General features: G+C 35.5%; 1 protein-coding gene across 3 annotated transcripts; it reads left to right on the top strand.

Annotated features, from left to right (window-relative positions):
- The first annotated feature begins 5,700 nt into the window (after positions 1–5,700).
- steap4 (STEAP family member 4) lies at positions 5,701–14,924 on the top strand. Of its 3 annotated transcripts, XM_026228502.1 has the most exons (6): positions 5,701–6,015; positions 6,469–6,923; positions 8,710–9,237; positions 11,197–11,361; positions 11,605–11,904; positions 13,496–14,924. In XM_026228502.1, the coding sequence occupies exons 2-5, from the start codon at positions 6,471–6,473 to the stop codon at positions 11,878–11,880; spliced, it is 1,422 nt and encodes a 473-aa protein (XP_026084287.1). In that variant the 5' UTR covers positions 5,701–6,015; positions 6,469–6,470; the 3' UTR covers positions 11,881–11,904; positions 13,496–14,924. The 3 variants fall into 3 exon arrangements, with proteins under 3 accessions (XP_026084287.1, XP_026084288.1, XP_026084286.1); XM_026228503.1 differs by having other exon boundaries at positions 5,701–5,951; positions 11,605–14,924; XM_026228501.1 differs by having other exon boundaries at positions 11,605–14,924.
- The last annotated feature ends 9,834 nt before the right edge of the window (positions 14,925–24,758 follow it).

Below are 24,758 nucleotides of genomic sequence, written 5' to 3'. Positions count from 1 at the left end.
AAATATCATAGAAATAATCGTACAACACTATTTTCCAAGTCTTGTAAAGTCGTATGACAGATTTGTGTGAGCAACAGAACTTTTAAGTCGTTATTCCCTGAAAATCTCCCCTTCCGCCACTGAAACCTGCCATGTTAATCGTACACACTAGAACTTCATTATTTACACTAGTGCACTGCATACCGCATACCATAAGGAGAAGAATCCGTCTTCCAAGTGACGTCCCTGGTTGTACCTGAGTCTCCTGCGACCCACTTGCAATACCTCTACTGATCTCTAGGGGTCGCGGCCTGCGCAATCTGTTTTAAAAAGTCTGCTAAAAAGTTTTTAATATGGAATATACAGTTGTATATAGCCATAAAAGATAAATCTATAATTTTGACCCATACAATGTATTTTTGGCTATTGCTACAAATAAACCACAGCGACTTAAGTTTTGTGGTCCAGGGTCAGATTTGTGTTTTGTTTGTCTTTGAAAATAAATAAATAAATACATACATTTCAAATCACATATGCAGACAAATTAAAAACACACACAGATACACACATTAACTAATATTTTTTATTATTATTCAGAAATTAAACTGAAACAACACAGGATATTTTCTATTTCTCGATAGAAAATATCCTAGAAGCATTATGCAAAGACTCCATGCTCTCCCGTTGTTGTCTAGAAGTTGCAATTGAGATTTTTGCAATATGTATTTTTTTTCTTTCCATGCTCTCTCCTTTCCATGTTCTTCTATCTTTTTCTTCCAAAGAAAATATATTTATACTAGTGCTGTCAAAATTAGCGCGTTAACGCATTCGATTAATTTGAAATATTTAACGCGTTAAAAAAAAAATAACGCAATTAACGCGGTTGCAGTTTTTTTTTTTTTTTTTTCCAGTTGTGGCCTATGTGTGTTCAACGTGCAAAGAAATATGGATAAGACCAAGGAAGGACTTTTAGACGGAAAGTTTCAGTATAAAACTTTGCCGGATTACTCTTCAGTCTGCCACAAGAAACATTACTCATCATTTAGTCTGCCACAAGAAACAGCAACATTAAAATCATGAACTCAAATGTCATTGTTTAAAAAAAAAAAAAAAAACAATGACTGTAACAGTGCGTAAATCAGACTTTTCTGTAACGTTAACGTTAATAAGCTTAAAAGAAAATAACGAAATAATTGTGTAGCGGAGTATTTTTTGTACACAGTGCCGCGAACTGTCAATCACTCCTGTGCGCGTGCATCACTGTCCTCCTCGCAGCTGCAGCAACTTGCGCTCTCTCTCTTCATCAAGCTTTAAAACAAAAAGGGGACAAAAAGATCATATTGTCTTTGTGCATAGGCTATAGATTAATTAGATAAATGAATATCTAAATTTGTGCCTTGCCGTCTACGGTATTTTTTTAGAACTTAGAAAAAAGATGCTGCAGCCAATGAACAGCCAGCGGGAGCTGAAGGACGACTCAACCTCCGCAGACAGTTTTTAATGTTTATCAGACAATAAATACTCAAGATTTTGCTTTAGTATAACTCACAACGAGTTTCACACACCTTCTCCGGCCACGTTGAGTTGTTGACACTTAACAGTGGGAAAAGCGACACATGCGCTATTCACTTGTATAACTTAAGGGTGAATGGGTAATGTAGTTACTGCTCTCGGTGGGATGAATTAGGAAGCTTGCATTGTGAAGGGCGCTCTGAAAATCGGCAGTGCAGGTAAAAGATTAAAACCTCTATTAAAACAGTTGTCCAAATGAGCGTACCGGTACGCTACAAGCATGTTCTGGGCGCACGGAGAGGTGGCGGTACGCTCAAGAGCTATATTTGGAAGTACCGATGTGTACTGGCCCACTTAAAGCACTGGCAATGACTATACTTTGGAATTTTTTTGCAGTCCACTTAGAATTCAACATGGAAATCATTTTTGTTTTTTATTGGCATTGATTGTTTTGAAATTCAAATGGTACTTACATGCCTGTGTTTTTATTTCTGTAATAAATATGGCTTTCAAGCCAACAGTTAATTTGGAGGATATTGATGGTTTATTGCAGGTATGTTGTTTACATGAGAAAATCTGTGTTACAAGTTAAACAAAAATTCCAATAAACAATCATATTTTGAATTTAAATAGTTTCTTTGTCTTGAGTTTACATTAATTATTTACATTTTACATTTACATATCCAAAAAGTTTCAGTCTTTTAATTGCGATTAATCGCGATTAATCGCGATTAATTTTAAAGAATTGTGCGATTAATTAGTTAATTTTTTTTAATCGATTGACAGCACTAATTTATACATGAGCACAATTTGTGACTGTCTGGACAACTTAAAGACAGAAGTTCCTGTGGATCATCTTCTACCGCAGTAGGAAAAAAATCACATTCCACTGATGAACTCCCTGATGCAAAATTGGTGTACTACAGATAACTAGCCAGAAGTCATCTGTGTTCTCGCAAAAAAATTCTCTCATACAAAACAAATGGGGTAATTTATGAGGTGGAATTGCTCAGTGACGGAAGCCTGGAAGAACACATTCAGACAAAAATCTGTTGTGTTCTGGTGTCTGCATCTGTATCAAAACACATCAATTATGCAAGAAGATAACAGTCAGTAAACACTTCACACAACAAACACTGTATTCTCTTGATACCTCCTTCAAAAACATGACAATATGTGCAAATTAACTCCCATGTTCATCAAGTTGTCAGAGAGTAAAATGCCCCATGTTTCTTCTCATTCTTTTTATGTAAATCCGTCCCATCACGTCATCATTCTCAAATGAGTAAATATCATCCGTGTGATTACTCTTCAGATGCAATAATGCCATCACACACTGTTTGGTAGCAGTGGATTAAAATTAAAGAATGCATTTGGATGATGTCACATTCTGTATTTAATGAACCAAATAAACCCCAGATTTCAACACAGGAGGAGAGGAGGAGAGCAGGAAATGCTCTGAGCTGTGAGGTGCCAAAGAGGGTTGGGGGACTGGGACATGACCTTAAATATTCCAGCTTCTGAATGCCAAATACATCTGTTTGTGTGTGACAGAGAGAGAGAGAGAGAGAGAGAGAGAGAGAGAGAGAGGAGAAGAAATTGTTCAAAATCTGCTTTAATGTCTTTAAATGAACAAGTTTTCAAAAAAAAATTAGGGTGAATCGGTTGAAATGATCGTTAAAATATATTACACAAAAATCACATCCCCAGGTATTTGTAACCAGAACTAATGTATACTTTTGTACAATGAAACATTACTAAAGTTAGGGGCTAAAAATGGTGCTGTAAGCCAGTGCTGTAATGACTTCTGGTCACTATGAAAATTGTCTTGCCTTTGTGCTCACATGTATGAAGAATTCTCCTTGAAAAATGTACCCTGTAACTTCTGCATAAAACCATTAGCCTTCCATTTCTATCCTTGGTTCACCAGGCATCATAAAAAAGAAAAACATTTCTTTCTTCATCTGCAGTAACTATCACTGCTGTACTTCTGCACTTCCTGTTGACAACTACTGATTTTTTTGGCAAGTGTCCTCCAAATACCATATTTGCCCTTTTATTTTATTTTATTTTTTTATTACACTGTTTTCATTTCTGTATGATTCTAGATGCAAATGAAAAGATCTATTCATGGCTGGGAGAGCTAGAAGGCTGAGGCTGTATTTAATGTCTGAGTTCACATACTGTAGACAGACCATGTTCCAATTTAGAGTTTGGAATGGTTAACAGCGAATTTCAGATGTTTTCTTTTCGGACAAGTTTTCTGAATGATTCTCACCACCACTAATAAATCCAACCATGAATGCATGCATCCCTCAAAAAAAAAAAAAAAAAAAGAAACACTTTGACACATGATGATGAATGTAATGCAACACTCAAAATTTCAACATTGAGAAACAGTCTACTTTTACAGGAATATTCTGGGTTCAGTACAAAGTATGTTCCGATTGAAAGCATTTTAGGCACTGTCACAGTCCCCAGTCCATTCACTCTCCTCAGTTGCCAGCTCTGTGCACAGGAATTTCCCAGGATTTCCCAGGATCCCTTCTGGTCAGCACCTGCACTCAGTCAGCCGTACCACACCTGCCATAGATGATCTCATCAAGACCTGTATAAAGCCCGGCTCACACTATGTGATTTTGGCCATGATTTGGTCATCTGAGACAAATCTTCTATAATCCTAGGTTTAAATCTGTATTCTTTGATCATTAGTTTGACATGTTTACCGACAGCCGATTAAGGGCCGTTGCGATCTCATTTTAGCTTCGACGGACATCTGGCAGTGGCAGAAGATTTGGTGCACAGTCCTGCAGTATGACATCTCCTACGACGAACGTTAAACTGGCTTCGTTTTTTAAAACAAGCCATGATCAGAATTAATGTAAGACATTTCTTCTAAGCGCATAAACTCCTGCGATCTCATCCACGTCTCTCGCAATTAATGATTCGTTGCCTTTGCTATGATAAACACCGGTTGCGCTGCTGTTTTCATGTGGGTGTGTAGTGCTGCCTGCACTATTCTGCATAAATACGCCGGTATTGCAGACAATCACACACTTTTAATGACAGCCAACATTACAGCCTCGCATGTAAATGCCATTAATGACAGCTGAGATACCACAGTGTGACATGATCATTATGTCCGTACAGTCTGACAAGTACAATCCTAAAAAAATAATAATAATAATAATTAAAAAAATAAATTGTACTGAATGTGGAATATTCCTTTAAAACCGCAACTGTACAAATCTGTAGATCTGTACATTTTAACACACCAACCTTGTGCATACCTAAACCACGTGTGTTTATTTAGATCTGGGTCAACATTTCCTTTAGAAAACAATCAAATGGATTCCATTTCTCATGCTTGCATAGCATAACACACACACTCCTGTTCAGGAGAGGCACGTAGAGGGTGTCCCAGACTGCAGGTAGACACATACAGTTATAATTATAAATGACAAAGAATGAAGTCTTTCAGCTTTCAGCCAGTAGAGCAGGAGTAATAAGGAGCTACAGTCTGTGGTGTATTTCTGATCATGCAGGACTGGAGTCATGCTGTGACTGCGCCCCTTGAGTCTTAAGCCCAGTAAAGTAGCCCTAATATGAATATGAGGGGTCTGCTGATTTATTAACATCATCATAAATAATCTTCACATGCTTTTTGCTGGTAGATGACACATCTGGTGGGTTTCACAGATGGGTGGAGGTGTCCATCAGCTCATACAAGCTAGGATAACAGCATTTAATGTATCAATCAAGATTCCAGAAGCAGTATGTGACACAAGTTGTTTTTTTTATGAAGCATATGAAGAAGACAAAAGCTCACTCGGTTTGTGAAAAGTCCTTTTTGTGAGTTTACAAACAACAGAAAAATAGTTTTTCCTTTTAGGATTTATAGCAGAACAGAGCAGATTCAGTGCAACAAAATGTTTCTGAAGCGTCGAGATTGGCCAAGCTGCTGCGGTTATTCCACTGTTGCGCAATTTACTTCCAGGCAGACCTTGGCCTCAAAACACACAGGAAATAAATCCAAGCAGACATTATGTCCCTTTCAAAACTCGCCCCCACACACACACAGACACACACACACAGTTACACTTGCTCTGGAATTTCCTCATTGGACTTTGCCAAAACAACCTCTCTCGCTTTTCCTAAATCTAAACCACCCCACTGAGCTGTGGGCAGGTCACAGGATCATAAATAAATGCCCCTCACACACTCATGCTCATAGACAGACCCGTACAGCCTTAGTCCCACAAAGAAACACCAGTGGATAAAAGAGAAATTACAGTAGAGTAATATGGACGTGTAAAAGCTGGTTTTGATGATCACATTGCATTGCCAAACAGCTTTTGGGGATATGAACACAGTTATTGGCACAGACAATTCAGAAATTCTGCAATGAAATCACACTCTAAGTCAGTGATTTCAACAGTCAGGATCTGATTCTACAAGAGGTCAGTGGATTTTTCAAAGACTGGGGCACAATTTCCTGAAAATACATTTCTTGCAGCTTTATCTGTGAGTATTTGTTAATTCTTCTGACATGTTTTATTTTGTTATTTAATCATTTAATTTAATTTAATCTGCTGAATCTTTTAAAAAGATTATTTTTTTTATTTTAATTTTTTATTTATTTATAAAAAAGTTTTTATTTATTTAATTTGATTATTTAGCTTTTAGTTTTTTTTGCCTTTAGGTTGTAATAATTGTGTATTTTGCAATATATCAACCTATGTACTTTTAAAGCAACAAAATAAACCATAAATTAACTGGTGCTCCCAAATGTACTGTGTGCAGACCATAATTAAATTTGATTATACCATCATCGCCTGTGGTGGCAGAAAAGTAATCATCTACAGACATAGCACTTCAAATCTGAAATGAAAAGTGTAAATGGTGTTCTTTTAATGCACTTTTTTAGTGCAACTTTATTAATCTTTACTGTGTATTGTGTCATCCCTTATTTTTTAGAAATGAATTCAGACTCTGTTGCAATGACAGATCTCTTTGAAAAGATGCATAAACCGGAGACAGTGTGCATCTTTGGAACGGGTGATTTTGGACGCTCGCTGGGGCTCCGTTTGCTCCAGTCAGGATACAGTGTTGTCTATGGATCCCGGGACCCTAAAAACTCTCTGTTGTTGCCTAAGGGGTCAAAGGTCATGACTCATGCAGCAGCAGCTTGTGAAGCTCATGTGGTGTTCGTGGCTGTGCAAAGGGAGCACTATGGATTTTTGAGCTCCCTGGTTTCAGATCTTGAAGGAAAGGTGCTGGTAGATGTCAGCAATAATCTCAAGAGGGGTCTGTACCCAGAGTCCAATGCAGAATACCTGAGCAGGCTGGTTCCAGGGGCGACGGTAGTCAAAGCCTTCAACACCATCTCTGCCTGGGCACTGCAGTCTGGAGGACTAGATGCCAACAGACAGGTAAAACACACACATGAACACATTTCAGTCAGGTGGATAGAATATACTAATAGCCAGGTAAAACATAGAAATAAATGTAAACAAGTAAATAAAATATTTATTTATGCTTCTACACATTTTGTTCAGACGAAGCAAAACTATAAAATAAGTGAGAGAAAATGATTAAGACCCATGCATCAGTCCCCAAATTTTGCAAAATGTTGTTAATCATTTAAGCAGCAAATGGCAAAGCACAGAGAAGTTGTTTGCAACAGAGCTGTTTAATGTTTATTGAATCAAGCTTAACAGACTGTCTCACAAAGCAGCCTTGAATGAAGGTGTTTGTATGAGCTTTTGTCATTATAATACGAACAAAAAGACAAATCAGACATGACAAGTGGCACACCGCTGCACTTCATATTTGTTCTCTTCATCTCTACTGAAAGGCAGCTGGATGACATGCATCATCCAACAAAAAACAAACAGCGTTTCTACACAGTAAAAGAGCCATTAATGTATGTATTAATGTCTGTGTCCAAGTCATAATGCTCTGTTTTAGCAGTTCATTGTTCGTGAAATGATGCAAGCATCTCCCTCTAAGCAAAAGAGTCTTTTTGTAGGAGAGTCATATTTACATCCGCAGGTGGTGGTTGAGAGATCCGGCAAACTATTATTATCACAATGTTAGTGCGTATGTTTTTTGACACCTGTTTGTGTGTTTCTCAAATAAAAATGCATATTCACACCCGGCCAAGCATTCTATTTGTTATTATTTTTCATTTTGAAGAATTATAAATTTGATTATAAGGCCAACTGTGACAACATATTTTATTGGTTAGGCCCAGACTGCCCCTTGCTGTGAACTAAATTTTATTCCCAGAGGATATTTCACTGCTGTCCGAAACTATTAACGGTGGACTTTGTAAGAGTAGGTTGTGTAGGTCAACAGAATGAAAACAAAAATAATCCAAACACTTAAGGTACCTGTATCATGAACTATGAATGATTTAGGTTACCGTTTAGAATCTACAGATATAATATTGTTAATTGTTTATTCATAATAAATCAAAGTCCAGTTAAACTTTAAATCTTAGGAATCTATGAATGTATGTAAAAATGAGTGCGGTCAAACGATTAATCGAGATTAATCGCATCTAAAATAAAAAGGTTTTGTTTAATGTGTATATTTATTAAGTATAAATAAATACAAGCACATGCATGTATATATTTAAGAAAAATATTTTGTTATATATTAAATATATTTATATATAATACAAAATATAAGAATATAAATGTAAATATTTTCAAAATATATACTGAATGTGTGTGTGTGTGTGTGTGTGTGTGTGTGTGTGTGTGTGTTTATATATACATAATAAATACAGTAAATATACATATGTAATGTAAACAAAAACTTTTATTTTGAATGCGATTAATCGAGATTAATTGTTTGACAACACTAGTAAATATGAACATTAAATATGATTAAATGAAGATTAAATGTGCAGCAAGATTTTCCATTACTTAAAAAAAAAAAACTTAATTGTTCAAAAAAATGTGTTCCTGCCTTTACCCTGATTCACTACTACAAGCTTACAGTGATGTTTGCGACCAATCAGATTTGCCCAACCAACTATGCAAGTAACTTGCAATTTTTTGTTTCAATTTCCATTTTGTTAGTATCAGGTGAATGTTAAGTAATATTACATAACAAGATATCTGTAGTCTGGAGTAAATTAAATTAGTTTTCTATAACATATTAAATTGCATACATTGTTTTTCTTCTTCTTCCTCATCATTTGATTAGGTACTTCTCTGTGGAGACCGTTCTGATGCTAAACAGCAATTGATGGACATTGCTCAAAGTCTCGGTTTCACTGCTGTGGACAGAGGCTCCCTCCGGGTGGCTGCTGATTTAGAAGATCTGCCATTGCAACTCTTCCCTCTCTGGAGACTTCCTCTCAACATCGCCATTTGTTTAACAGCTTTCATATTCTTCTACGCGCTCACAAGAGATGTTATCTATGAGCGTGTTACCAATGGTAAAGACATTGCTTTTCGAATAATGATCTCGCTGGCCAACAAGGCCTTTCCCATCGTTTCTCTGGTGATGCTGTCCCTCTGTTACCTGCCGGGCGCGATGGCTGGATTTCTGCAACTATATAATGGCACCAAGTACCGTCGCTTCCCTGATTGGTTGGATCGCTGGATGCTGTGCAGGAAGCAGCTAGGTCTACTAGCGCTGGCCTTCGGTTTTCTGCATGTTCTCTACACTTTAGTTATACCCATCAGATACTATGTACGCTACAGGATAAATGTCTATACTATATCACTGGTAAGTTAAATACTTTTAAAAAACACTATTCTTGTAGTTCATTTACCACCAAAAAAAAACACTTTAAAATCACTACTAAATCAAAATTAATGTTCTTTAAATCAAAACAAAAATCTTTCCCTATTTGATAGGCTTGCATAGGTTAATACTGGTATTATTGTGAAAATTGCTTCTTTCTTTAGAAAAAAAAGTTTATTTCTTTAGAAAAAAAAATCAAAAGCATAAAGAATCATCTGCTATTCAATTGCTCTCACTGTACTTTGTCAGACATACAGTGATCGGTCTATGCATCTTGAACAAGCCTGCATAGTTTTGCATAACATGTAAGCGAATTTGGGGGCAACAGACCTAGATAGGGGTCCGCTAGGGATACAATCCTTTTAGGTAGGGACGTGTTTTTTTCGGTGATTTTAAATATTAATATAGTTTCTCAGAAATTATTTAATGCACATTTATAAAAAATACAATCCAATAAATTTAGATCCTGGCTGATGTCAATATGGAGCATACTGACATATGGAACGCCCACTTTATAAGAACCAACAAATTCCTGAGTTAATTAAATTAAGTCCCCCCCTTATTTTATTTATTTTTTTATTCTTGTTTAAGATCCTGTTTCACTAATAAATAATGTCATATTACTAAAGTGAAGTGAGTGTTTGATGAATTTACAGCTTGTAGTTTACTACAGGCAGGGTTGGGCAAAGAGACATCAAAATGTATCTTTAAAAAAATGCCAACTACATTCATTTTTATTGTATCAAAATAAAATGCACAGTACAGCAGCCACACCAAAATCAAATTAAACTGCCTTATAAAAAAAAAAAGAAAAGAAAAAACAAACTTTTACAACGGAGCATGACATTTCTTTAAAAACCTTCGATCAATCGGCCTATTTGATCTATCCCTTCACCATTATACTACTGACAGTCTTTGATAGCAACTGCTTTTCTCATGCAATTAATCTGACATATGCAACCAGAGAACAGAATAGATTAGTTTTAAAGTAACCAACATTTTAATGTTTAACAGTTTGCAAATGACTCATAATTGTATCCTAATTTAGTTGGTGTTTGGTAACGAAGGGCCTACTTTGCATCGGCAACCTTGACTTAATGACAAACAAGTCCTACTAGAAAGCTACTGTACTACAATATTTAGCAAATCAAATATTTATTTATTTTTATTTTTTTTTTTTTTTTTTTTTTTTTTTTTTATTTTTTTTTTTTTTTCTCCATTCTGTCACCGATGGAGTTTCGGTTCCTTGCCGCTGTCGCCTCTGGCTTGCTTAGTTGGGGTCACTTCATCTACAGCGATATCGTTGACTTGATTGCAAATTAAAACAGACACTATTTCAACTGAACAGAGATGACATCAATGAATTCAATGATGAACTGCCTTTAACTATCATTTTGCATTATTGAGACACTGTTTTCCAAATGAATGTTGTTCAGTGCTTTGGCGCAATGTATTTTGTTTAAAGCACTATATAAATAAAGGTGATTGATTGATTGATTTATCAATCACTAAAAACCTATTTAGAAGTTGAAAACAAACATTTTTGCATTACAATATTATTAAACAATCAAGGAGTATTAACCCGACTCCAACCAGTGAATCAATTGAGAGCCATAGAAGTATAAAGGACACATATACACTTACAATAAGTGCAATTGCACCAAGCACATCATATTCTATTACTCATTCATCTATGCTTGCTAAATCTTAAAATTGTTCGAATACACATTACACTTGATTTTTTGACAAAGGCTTTAAAATACAAAATAGTACTTTGTATTTCAAATGTGTATTTTGAATAGATTTGAAATACTTCCCATCCCTGACAAGCTACATCAAAGCTGTAAAAAAGGTGTGCACATCTGCCCAGATTAAAACAAAGACACACACAATTTGTAAACTGAAAGTAAAACTAACAAACTAACTCATGGTGTTTTGCAGGTAAAAGATAATACAACCTATGAGTTTGACAACACGGCAGCCTGGCGTTATGACTCCTACTACTCCATGGGAATTCTTGGATTTGGGCTGTTTGTCCTACTAGGAATTACATCCCTTCCATCTGTGAGCAATTCCCTTAACTGGAGGGAGTTCAGTTTCGTACAGGTATTACACTGACAGTCTGTATCAGTTTTTAGTGTCACATGAGAATAATTTATTAATTAGTTTAGAAAGTAAAATATGGACAATTATTTCTTATTTCTTGTTTAGTTATAGCTGAAAGATATCTATTATATTAGATTAGTATATATATTCACAGCTTTGATCAGAACAAATGTATCCAGTAGGTTTTCAAAGAGGAACATTGACAATGATGTTTGATTATGATTTTTCTTCATTCCGTTACAGTCTAAACTAGGCTACATCACCCTGCTGCTCTGTACTGCTCACACATTTTTGTATGGCTGGGACAGATTTTTGAAACCTTCATCATATAGGTGGTGGACGCCTCCAGCATACATGTTGTCTCTGGTGGTCCCCTGTGTGGTCCTGATTCTAAAGCTTATCCTGATCACTCCATGCGTGGACAGCAAGGTCACCCGTATCCGTCAAGGCTGGGAGAGACAGGGCAAGACTTTAGCAAACGGCAGAGATACAAAGACAAACCAACCACTCATGGCGTAACCATCTTTAAACTTCATGAAAACTGTGAGTTGGACTTGCCGCATACTCTACTAATGATAGTGTTTTAAAATGGTTCAATGAAAAAGGCTGCAATGGAAAAAGTGCAGAGAACTGAGACTAAATTGAGCAATTGACTTTGGACTTGACTTGGACTCAAAATTAAAGACAACATACATCTTTCGGTCTACAAGAAAGGAGAAATATTTCCTCTTACTACAGGCATTGGGCCTTCATTGGCATTCATTAAATATTCGTAAATATATGAGTAAATTCTAATTAATTTACGAGTAAAAAAGACCTTCCCAAAAATTCTTCTCCAGATTCACAAATACTCTGTAAAGTTCAGATTTGATCTTTAAATTTGTGCTTGTTTTTGAGTTAGCATATTCACTGCATATTGAATTACATCTACACAAATTATGGTGTGGATTCCTTTGAACTCTATTCTCAGGTTTAGCAAGTTATATTGTATAAATACATAAGAGACTAATAGGCTATATGTCTAACAATAAATTGAAAATTAACATGAGTTTTTAGCTAGCGGACATAATGCATGTTGCTCTTCTGAAAACGACCAGCTGGTGGTGCTTGAGAGAGCTTTGGAGGCACTGCATTTTTCTGGAGTGACGCTTTGTTTGCTATTATTTGGAATATTCGTGGCAGTAACATTTTATGAGTATCTTATTTTGAAGAATATTGGTGAATATAAAAATGCAGTAACCAGCAATATTAACTTCCCCATTGTTGTGTTGTACAAGTACGATGGTTGGTCAATGTAGTGTTTGTCCCGCCCCTCCTCCACTGTGATTGGACGGCTGTGTAAAAAAAGGGACAGTGACGAGCTCTGCATTCTACCAAATGTAAAAGAGTAAAAAATGACAGTACAAATTAGCTTGTTAAATATCAATATAATACATAAAAATGCAGTGTCATCAGTTTGTCTAAAAGAATACAAAACATTTGAATGTTTTATGCACCATTGACACATGCTAGGGAGCAGGTGCAAATTTATTTCGTACTAACTAACATTTTCAAAATATGCACTTTTTCATGAATCCGAAAAATTAATGAAAACGACTTTCTGTATGATTTACAAGAAAAAAATTCTGCTCGTGTTTTTTGGGAGGCCAAATGGTCCCTACTTTGGCAACTGATAATGAATACAATATTCATTTTATAAGATAATAGGTGATAACAGTAGCCACTGAATGATTCTGATTAATTCAAGGATTCATTAAAATCCCCTTAATTTAGAATCAAAACAAGTTATCTTCATGAATATTTCATTGCAGTCACTCCAACGATTCGTTCAAAACACTGATTCATTCAGTAACACTGATTCAGATATTCCCTACTGCACAACCCACGTGTGTGTGTGTGTGTGTGTGTGTGTAGTGCATCACAACACAACCAATCTATATCATCTGTGTTCATGTTAGAAAGCGTCAATGCCCTTTATAGTATACAAAGGCAGCAATGATGGGGCTGTTACTTGTCTCTTTTATTACCTGCTTCCTCTGGGCTATTTCCTCTCAAGAGCCTCCCAGTGGGCTTTTCCCTTTAGATATTATCGATCCAAAACTGAGCAGCAACTTACTTCTTGATCTTTTTCTAGGTCTGGGCTTTCCTGTCTGCTCATCTTTCTCTCTCTTGTGAAGTATAAAGGAACTGTCAATCACATTGGCATTCACTGGTGGACGCTGGCCCTTTCTGTTTAGTGCTTTTATGAAGAATTGCAGGCTGCTAAGAGTGTAGCTTGGACAAAAGTAGCAAGACTCATTTTATGACAAATATTTCTGAAAACCTGTGGGCGCACCTTTGAAGAAAAATAATAACTTCACTTATTCAGAACACAACAGTCAGTGTGTTTATCAATAATTATTGGATATTCACTTTGATTTTATTTGTGTGTGACATATATATCAAATTACAAAAAAAGTCATAGCACTCTGAAATTTATATTTGCATTATTTAAAAAATAATTATTATTATGCATGGAAATTTGGAAGGTCTTAGTCATCACTAGCAAAATCATGCTGAAAACACATTTCAAATAAAACTGTTTGTATCTGTTTGGACAAATTAAGGAACACTTTATTGGTTTTATTGAATTGTGTTGAATGCAATCAAGATGTTTGATCAGGTTTTAGGCATCTTAAACTGTCCCTCCTCCCTTGTTATAACTAAATTACAGATGCATGTCTAATATCCACTTCTGGTTTAAAGAGTGTTATCACCTCTGCTGTCTTCTCCAACACTAGCAGGGACAGTTGTCAACTTTTTCATTGAGCTTTGAAGAGATTGAGGCTTGGGAGGAATGATTCCCCCATCCCCAGGAGGAGCCATTAATCGTGACCCAGACATACTCAAAAGCACAATACACATAGGAAAGAACATTGACTCCATTGATTCACAATCAAAATGTTCCCAAATGTATATAGTGTATTCCTGTGTTGTATGCATGTTATAGTAGCTTAGTTATAACTCTCTAGAACTGTAGTGAAGCTCCAATTATTTGGATCTAGACATATGAATGTATCTCTGCCTTTATGTTTTATAAACTGTGCATATAAGGTATCAAAATGACTGTCTTCTGATTTCTGGATTAATAGTGTATATTATATCATCAAAATGTGCACCATACTCTTTTTTTTTTTACCATACTTACCATACTGGACAGTTCTCCAGACCACCATAAGCCATGCAAATAAGGTGCTGCGTGAGAGAAAGGAACCTCTCCCACCTCCACACTGGTCAGTCTGCCTGATGGGTGTGACTGGTAGACCCTTAAAAGTCCCTTGACCTAAACCAATCATTGCTCATACCCTTTGAGACACACTCTCCAAGACTCATCAATCTTCAAGTACCTTTGTAGATTTGTTGTGGACTATTTGATCTTCAGAACTCGATGTAACTTCCACAATTTGTTCTTCTCTCTCTCTCTCTCTCTCTCTCTCTCTCTCTCTCTCTCCTTGCTTTCATTCATTCTATATGCTCAGTCTTGTTTGCTGTAGTTTCGTTTATTAAATCCCTTATATTCACAATTGATTGCCTCTGTGTGTTCCTCACAATTCAGAATCACTGAATGTCGATCTTGCTACATGCTAAGTTACTATAGTACTGTGTGCCCAGGAAAATAATATTTCCTAGAATTGATAAATGATAATACTGTCAGTGGACGAACAGATTAAATCATTGTAATATTGATTCTACTACAGTTAATTATAAGATCTGATCTAAATATTCATAATTAATTATAACCAGTTATAATTACTTATAAATATAATTCAATTTTTAGCTAATTTGCTACACACACACACACACACACACACACACATAAATATATATATATATATATATACACTGTAAAAAATAAGTGTAATTTTAACTGTAAAATTTTGTAAAAACGCTACGGAAAAAAACTGATAATAGGTTAACAGTAAGTTCCCGTACTATATACAGGGAAAAACTGTAAAAGATCTAACAAAGCATTTAATGTAAATTTACAGTAAAATTCTGTTAATTATACAGCTTTTAGAAGTAAAAAAAGAACAAATCAATGTATAATTTACAGTCTAAAACTGTAAACTGATATTGCCAGAATTCCCTGCGTGACACTCCACGTTTGAAAGTATTTTGTTTAAATAATCATGTTTTTAAATAGTTCTTGTTATCAGTTATGTACATTTGAGCTTTATGTTACATCTTCTGTTGCTTAATGAAAGTTTTTTGCATTATTTAAGTATCACGTGTGTTACCATGATGGTGTTTTGTGTTTCCATAAATGTGCACCTTCTATATGTTAATATATACTTCTGCTTGTGGTGAAGCTACTTGTGATGAGCTTTGATACTTCATGTGGCTTTCTCTTATACAGTACCATCTTTATTATTATGGTGGTTGTCAGTATTTTCAAGGTACAAAACAGATTTAATTTTGTGTGTTGTTGAATTTACTGGTTTATATTCACATTTTCTTGTTTGTAAATTACAGCTTTATATTGTAAAATTAACAGTTTTTGACGTAAATGTGTTTACAGTTTTCTGTATTTTACAAAATTATTCTGGCAACCACAGCTGCCAAAAAGTTTTTGTAAAAACAACAAGAAATTTTTTACAGTGTATATATATATATATATATATATATATATATATATATATATATATATATATATATATATATATATATAAACTTAAATATTAAATATAGCTCAAATCACACTGAATGACTGTATCTTTGCTTTGACATTTAAAACAGATTCAGAGTGGAATTATTAAAGAAATTTCATTATCCATCTTAAATATCAATTGAATAATTTTAAGGTAAATTATTAGCCTGCCATTAAGGACTTTCTTAGGTTCCTTAGTTATTGACCTTGCAGGATAACCATAAATAAATAAGACCAATGACAATTTTGTTGCAGTCCAAATACTTTTAATTATATCTACTGTACGTGGTCACGCAGGTTAGTGTTATCTTGTGTTGTAATGCTGTGTTTTACGTCATTTACCTAGACATATACTTTGAGACAGAAGAATTATAACTCACATACTGTACATGACAGCATCAGTAATGAGACGGCAGGATGGACTTTTAATTAGAGAGATCATAATGCCATATATGATGTCATTTCTGTTTTGGTCATGAATCATATCAGAGATGAGCAGGTAGAAGAAGACAGAAGTCAAGCCTGTGGTAATGCCAAGATGAAGTCTCCAGAGTGTTAAAACTCTACCATCTCTTAGATGCTCATAAGGAGCTTCTGTCCTAACCAAAAGTCAGTGTCCATCATTGTCTGGTCTCCACAGATACAGCTCTGACCATGGTGAAACTATGAAACTAATTTATCATCAAGCACAGTTTCAGTACACTTCAACTATGTGCTTTCACAAGAAACAATAGTCTTTTTGAATTATTTAGGCTTGAGGAAAAAGGCAAAAGAGTGTCTTTTTGAATGGAACCATGTGCCTTTTGGGAGTGTGATCAAACGATCGGCAACAGACACCAAGCACAGTTGTTGTGGCCTCACCACAGACATCTCTCAGGTGATACAAAGTATCATCATAGAGGCAAAAGATGAAAGGCTGTTTGGCTTACAACTCAAAAGTGCCTGAGCACTGAGGATTCTGTGAGCATCTGTGTTTGTCTCTGTTGCCTGTGTATATTTCCTCAAAAAATTCAGCTCTTCTCTTGCAGAATGTAGCTGGTCCCATGTCATAGCATACATTTAAAAGCAGCTAGAATACAGCCTCCTTGCTCCTCTTCCCCCCACCCCAGCCACACACACACACAACTCTCTCTATTGCACACACACCGACCCCTGTGACTACATCACATTGTAATCTATTCTGGATTCCATGCAGACCTGCCTGTTTCATGTGATGGGTTTTCAAAAATTCTACCTCCCAAATTCACTTCCTCTCAAGCTCTCTGCAGACCAACTGCAAGTCAAAATATTGTCTATGTCGCTGAAAAGATGTTAGTTGGCTTTGACAATCATATAAAACCAGCTAGTTATGTAAACCAATATGCAAAAAAGAAAAAGAAAAAAACCCTTTGAAGGGTATTCATAGAACAAAAAGGTTCCACCATTTGGCATTGATTGGACAAGATAGAATGTGTAGCCTCTCAGCTAATTTAATTAAATTGGCAGAAACAGAAAAACATTTTCTTGGCTTAATGATCACAGACCTGGCAGCAAAGATCAGAAGTATCTGTAGCATATCAGGTGGGATGACATGATGTTTTCTTCAAAAGCTTTTAATCTCATCAGTATTTCCTGAATAATAAAAAATGACATGCTACTGATTATGTAATTGACCCAAACTGTTCCAAAAATATTTAACCCAAAAATTCTAATTTGCTGAAAATTTACCCTCCTTCAGGCAATTCAAGATGCAGATGGGTTTGTTTCTTCATTGGATTTGCACAGATTTGGAGAAATTTAGCATTACCTGCTCACCAATGGATCCTCTGCAGTGAATGGGTGCCGTCAGAATGAGAGTTCAAACAGCTGATAAAAGAATCATAATAATCCAACAGTCTATCAATTAACATTTTGTGAAGCAAAAGGCTGTGTGTTTGTAAGAAATCAGTTATCATTAAGGTATTTTAACTTTAACCATTGCCTCCGGACAAAATACCAGTCTATAATCCATGACAAAGCTTCCTCCAGTGAAAAAGACCATCTCTGTTGTTTTCTCACACCAACAACCACCAAACTAATTTGTTTAGAGCTGTTTAGCTCCAACACACCTGCCTAGAAGCTTCTACTGAGTATGAAGACCTTGATTAGATTCAGTTGTGTTTAATTAGGCTTGAAGCTAAACTGTGAAGGACAGTGTTCTCCAGGAACAGGTTTCTGGACACTCCTGCGCTATAAAGCAACATTTTGAATAGAGGACTTGTCTTTTGGCTGGAAGCAATGGTGACATTAAATGGTCTTAAAGGTGTAGTTCACACAAAAAAATCTATCATCATTCACTTACCCTCATATTGTTCCAAGACTGTATGACTTTTGTGGAAACTATTTGAGAAAAAAAAAATCCATAAATTAAGTTAAAATCAAAGTCACTAAAACAGTAACAACACTCAAACCACAAAAGATAGTCAAACAGGTTGGGAACAAGGCTGTTGACTGATTTTAGAGGGTTTTTGGGGAATTTTTCAGCAAGTCAAGCTAAGAAATATACAAACTAGTTGGACCATCTTTAATTACTGTAAACCAGCCTAAACAAGCAAACCATCGCATAATATATAAAAAAAATTTGGAAAGTGATAAAAGGTTCCTGCTTTTACACCTACAGTATTATTAACTATGGCTTATAATATCACATTTCTTGGAAAATAAATAAAATAAATAATACTTGTGTTTGCTGAGTTATTGTGTTGATATATGATGATGTAATTTTACCTTTGTGCCTTTCACTCATCATCTAAATACAGCACATATGCTAATATAATAAAATACAATGGATGATCAGTTAATAATCAAATACACCCCATTCTGTGTAACCAATAGCATTTATTAACATCTTTCTCACTTCGGTTCTAAAGTGGATGTACATAATGTCTGCCACTGAGGCCCATTAATGGCTTCACTTCCTTAGCCATCGAAAAAAAAGGCTACTTTTTACATGCACACTGTAGACTCCATCTACAGAGGCATTACATTCTAGAACAGCTGCTACTCTGCAGAGGGTGTTAAAACAGCTCAAATGATCACGGGCATACTGTTCTCAAGTAAACCAGGACATCTATTTTTCTAAACACTTTCTCAGGAAAGCTGAATGCATTAAGAAGGATTTCAGTCAGCCAGCACCAACACTTTTCTGCTTGTACATCCAAATACAAGGACAGCTTACATCAAAATACCAGCAGCACACTGTTACAATGGACCCAAACACTAAGGACCAATCGCATGTTCACACTCCAATAGGACTTAATTACTGACTTAAGGACTTAATTAAATTGTTTGCAAAAAGTGGCATGATTTTGCTGCTCTCCAGAGTGCGACATCATTTATCCTTTGAGGAATAAGCTGTATTCTGCTGTTGTGTAGAGTGTCCTAAAATACAAATCTGAACTGTATTAGTTCTCATTTACTTGAGAAATATTTTGTAGAGTTTGTGCTGATATGGTTCTCTGATGTGTTTATAGAACTTAAAGACTGACAGCCTTTGAAAATTAATAAGGCATAGCATCACGTTTAATAACCTTACAGAATGGTCTAATGCATGTATTTCTGAAGTTACACATTGTATCATTATTTCACAAGCTCCCATCAGTTCTAACATTTGACTGCTTATACAAACCTGCCCTTTCCATCATTAAAACTCTTCATAGGTCAACAACTAAGCAAGGCTGTTTATTTCTTTAACAGAAACCTCAGTTGACCCCAAAAAAACACTACTGAAAGAACAGTAGATAACAAAGAAAACATGATTATATTTCTTGACAGGAGGCACATATTATTCACTTAATGGGAATGACATAGATAAAGCTTGATCTAGTGGCCAAAATCCTGGATTCTTTCTTCCTAACAACATTTTTCATGATGCAAAAAAATAAAAAAATAAAAAGACAGTGGCAAAGGAGAAATATCTATAGATCTTTAGCACTTCTTCAGTTTTTGCTTACTTAAAACCTTTAAAAATAAATATTAATGTTTAATATATCACAAATCCAAGAATTATTTTCTTATCATGGCTTTCAAGTAAATGTTGATATTATGTATGAAGATGTGTGATGTTTTTTTTTTGAAGAAAAAACGTGGATAAGCCTCGCACTAATTAAAGTCACATTGCAGCCAGTTTTTAACACATAAAATGAAATTGACTGTTCCTAAAAAAACACTTTGGTATAGTGTTAATGACATCGGTATTTCATTCATTTGCAAGGTAACACTTTATAAATTTATTCTGGAGGGAAAGTTAAAAAGTTAACACTGGGAAAGTAATTAAACAAGACAATTTTAAATGCAGTGTACTATGCATTTAAAAAAGACTGACTGGTTTATGAATAGAACAAAAACAAAGTCACCCTGGGTCGTCAAAAAATATTAAAATAAGTATGACATCCAATGATTACCAAGAACATCCACCCAGAACTTTCACAGCAAGCGTATGTTAATTCATATATTTGACTGACATCAGAATGAGCTTATTGTTTGATATAGCAAATTACAGCCTATAACAAAGGACTTGAAACTGAATTTGACACTATTGTCACAGACAGGGGCATTATTATTGTTTTCACATACAAAAAGTATTCTCGTCGCTTAATAACGTTACTGATGGACCACTGAAGGCAGATGGACTATTCTGACGATGTCTTTCATACTTTTCTGGACCTTGACAGTGTTATTTTCTTGGCAGGGACAGTCACAAACCTCCCGGTTTTCATCCAAAATATCTTAAGACTAACTAAGCTTTAACTGGTTTGGAAAGACATGTGGGTAAGTGATTAATGACAAAATTTTCATTTTGGGGTGGAGATCCCTTTAATGCACCCCTGGTCCAGACTTGGGCTGCTCCAAAGAAAAAAAAAAGTAGATCTTCAGCATTTCCTTGTCCTGATCTAGCTGATTAAATCGCAGCCAGAGTTAAGACAAGACTATTTCCTTCCTCATGTTCCTCGCTGCGGCCGAGGTCAAGATCTGTAAGTCACCACTCAAACAGCCTGTCCTGCGAGAGCACGCACCAGACAACATCAAAGGCATTTTATTCTCAGCAATCTGCGTTACCACGGCAACTCGACATCTAACCCTCATTACCGGATCTTCATATTCAATAGAGCCTCTTTTCCGCCTTTTCGCTCAGAAACAAAACTCCCGATGCATTATTAAGCACTCATCTATAATAAATATGAGCAAGCGCTCAAGCCGCTATATGACAGTTTTTCAGAGGAGACATCCAGTGTCTTCACACTAACATTGCTCTGATCGTGCTTCTGTAATGGGCCAGAGCCACATCCCAGTAGCTGGAGTGACCCTTTACAAAATCTAATGAATGTGAAGCTTTATAGTATCAATTTTGTGGCAAGACAAGTGTGTTAGACAATGTTAAAGAAAGGTTACAAAAGGACAAGTGTGTCTGCTCTATCTGTCTGATCTATCTAATTATCTGGCTATGGTTGTATTGTTCTCTCATTCTTGCCTCTAGATAGATAGATAGATAGATAGATAGATAGATAGATAGATAGATAGATAGATAGATAGATAGATAGATAGATAGATAGATAGATAGATAGATAGATAGATAGATAGATAGATAGATAGATAGATAGATAGATAGATAGATAGATAGATAGATAGAACTTAATATTCCACCATGATCAGAGATGTGCACTTCAAAGGGGCCCATGCACATATTAGTTCAACTTTTTTTCAGATTCACATTATCTGTGTATCAAAGCATCTCACAGGCTTGCATGCGCTGTTTACAGCCTTCCCAAAAAGAGCAGGAGCAGGTATCAAAGCTTTTACCAGCTGTGATGTGACCGCACGGCTACACACCATCATGTAAATCTAGTTAACTGGAAAGAGGGAACTCATCTTTTCTCCCCCATTTAACCTGCAATCCTTAGAGTTGGTATTCACCTCAGGTTCTCTCTTGTTTTGAATGTGCTACCACTGTTACATTTGAACATACTAATGAGATCATTCAGGCCATACATGTGTCAGATGTATGTTTCCTGAATGGTGCAAAGAGATCTGAAGTGTGATGTGAAAAACAGAAAGCATGAGGAGCTGACAAAGCACAATATCATAAGAATACACTTGGAAAATGCAAAAAAAAAAAATGGATAAAGGTTCCACAACACGTTCCCTTTGGAGCAGAGATTCCTAGATTTTTTCCAAAACCACTTTGACCTAAAATATTTACTTGAAGTACACTATAATCAAATGTAGTTTTGAATAAAACAAACATTATTAAATTATGTTTTACAACACTTTTTCTACTAAAGAATTCCATGTTATATTCCAATTTTACTTGCTGTTTCTTAGAAATTATTTATGAAATTAATAAGTGAAAGTTTTTTCTTTTTTTTTTTCATTGTACCCCTGAGATTTTTAATTAATATTTAAATAACTTAACAACATATTTTCATGTTCTTGGCTCTCTGTTGTTGGTTAAAGGTCACATTTTTTTGTCAGTGTTTCATTTTTATTGTTTTTATTTTATTTTACTTTTACATTTTTTAAGATTTAATTAATTGTAAGCTTTTATGAACTCAAAAATAGTTTGGGAAGTCCTACTTTAATGCAAAAAGCACTGTGTTTGCAATTGTCAGGTCAGTGTAAGGTCACATGGGTTTTGCTGTAAAAACACAAAGACATTATTAAATCCACACTCGGGGCAGTGTGGGGTGGGGGGGGGCAGTCTTAGTCCGGTCAAACATGCCTGTGCTGCCATGTTACTTTAAAGTAATGCTGTAAATTTTGATTCAAAGTTTAGTAATGTGTGATAGAATATGCTTGTAAACTTTGTAATTGTGCTTTCATGTTTCTGCGATACAGAGCTCTGTAGAAAAAATTAAGTGATCTTACTATATTGAATATTTTTAATCATGGTTAATGTGCCTTGAATATTATAATTACAAATTTGATTCTAATTTAGAATTTTAAATTTTGCTTTATAATTTGACTATAAACATGATTTCCAACTGCAGTTAATCTACACTGAACAGAACCCAAGCCCAAAATGTAGCTATAAACTGCTTAAATTAAGTTAGATGTATTGAACAGAATAATACATTATTTACATGTAAAGTTTTTTCACATGTATGGGGTATAGGCCCCAGGAGGACAAAAAAAAAACATAATCTTCACACACACAAACCAACAAACCACTACAGTATATCTTTAGCTTTTTCCAATGCGGGCCACCATGCTTCTCTGAGCCATTTCATTCATAACAACCCAGGGGTCTAGGTAAAGAGCCCTATGATCACACACTGACCTGTGAGTTAAAAGGCAAAAGCTTTTGCCTCACTCCCCCTCACACACACACAACACAGCACGTGTTGTCCGACCATGGTTAAACTGCAACTGCATGGACTCTCACATCTGTGGCAATCAGAGGATCCTACTTTGCATCACTGACAGGATGTTTCTTATGTAAGCAAGGGGTCAAAAAAAGGAACAGTTTGAACCTTCAAAATTACACTATTACACTATTATAAAAAATTTACATAAAAATAGAAAAGGCCTGAAATGAAGGAACACATATTCTGCTTAAATTATTTGTATTATTGATTATTTATTATAATACATTAAATAAATAAATATCACATTGGGACAATTCTAATAATTTAAAAAGATCAAAAAATAGTTCATATTTCATAATCAAGTATTTAATATGTTTTTATGACTGAGAAGTCAAGGGAAGTGTTTGTCACAATATTTTCAGAGTGACCCAAATGATATAAGCTTCTTGATTAGGCATTTTAGCTGGGTCGTACTAGTGAACATTGCCAAGATGGTCAAGAGCCTCTTGAGCCTGAGTGTGGTGAAGCAATTTAATAAGGGAAATGACATGTCTCAGATATATATTTTTTAATGAGCAAAAGAAACATGGATCAACTTGGCACTGTCCCTTCCCTTGACAGTTTGTCATTTCTCTTATGAAAATCAGCACGGATGCTTTTACATGTGTGGGTGAGTGTGTGTTCCAAGCAGCTTGTCCAAGGGTTCTCACTGCCTTCTCTCCAGTTTCGTTCAATGCTCAATATGTGACATGCTTGTATTTATTCCATCTTTTGTAGAGAGGAACTTAGCTGTCCTTAATTCATGTTTTTTTCTGATTATCCAGGGTTACAGGTGTTGCTCAGACTTTTGAAACATTTTCTCCATGCCTTATCGCTTTCTCTCTCTCTCTCTCTCTCTCTCTCTCTCTCTCTCTCTCTCTCTCTCACACACACACACACACGCACACACACACACACCCCTCCCACGGTCTCTCTCTTGCTTTCATTTGAAGAGTAGGCTTTATCCATTTCAGACATCTTATTTTCTCAAGGGAAAGACATTGTCCTCTGCCCCATACCTAACCAAACTCATGTCTGTTTCTTATCAGTTACTTTTCTTTCAACCAAGGTTACCACAATGCCTCACAGCCCCCTGGTTTGCTCTTCTCATTCTTTTTCAAAAAATAAAAAAGATTTTCCATGGATCTTCAGCTGCTCAAAATTCCAACATTTTGTCCTTCACCCAAAAAAAAAAAAATGCTGAGTGAAAAGAACAGATAACACCCAGTGAGACATTGTCTGTAAATCTGAAAGAGTTTTTCCATCTGTCTGCATGAGCACGAGAAACTAAACGTAACATTGATTGGATGGCTGTTGAGCATGTGGGGTCATTTATGTCTTTGTGCTGT

The sequence above is a fragment of the Carassius auratus genome, chromosome 41 (assembly GCF_003368295.1).
Source record: "Carassius auratus strain Wakin chromosome 41, ASM336829v1, whole genome shotgun sequence".
Classification (NCBI taxonomy): Eukaryota; Metazoa; Chordata; class Actinopteri; order Cypriniformes; family Cyprinidae; genus Carassius; species Carassius auratus.
The sequence above is the reverse complement of the archived record's forward strand: the minus strand, read 5'-3'. Positions and strand labels throughout refer to the sequence as shown.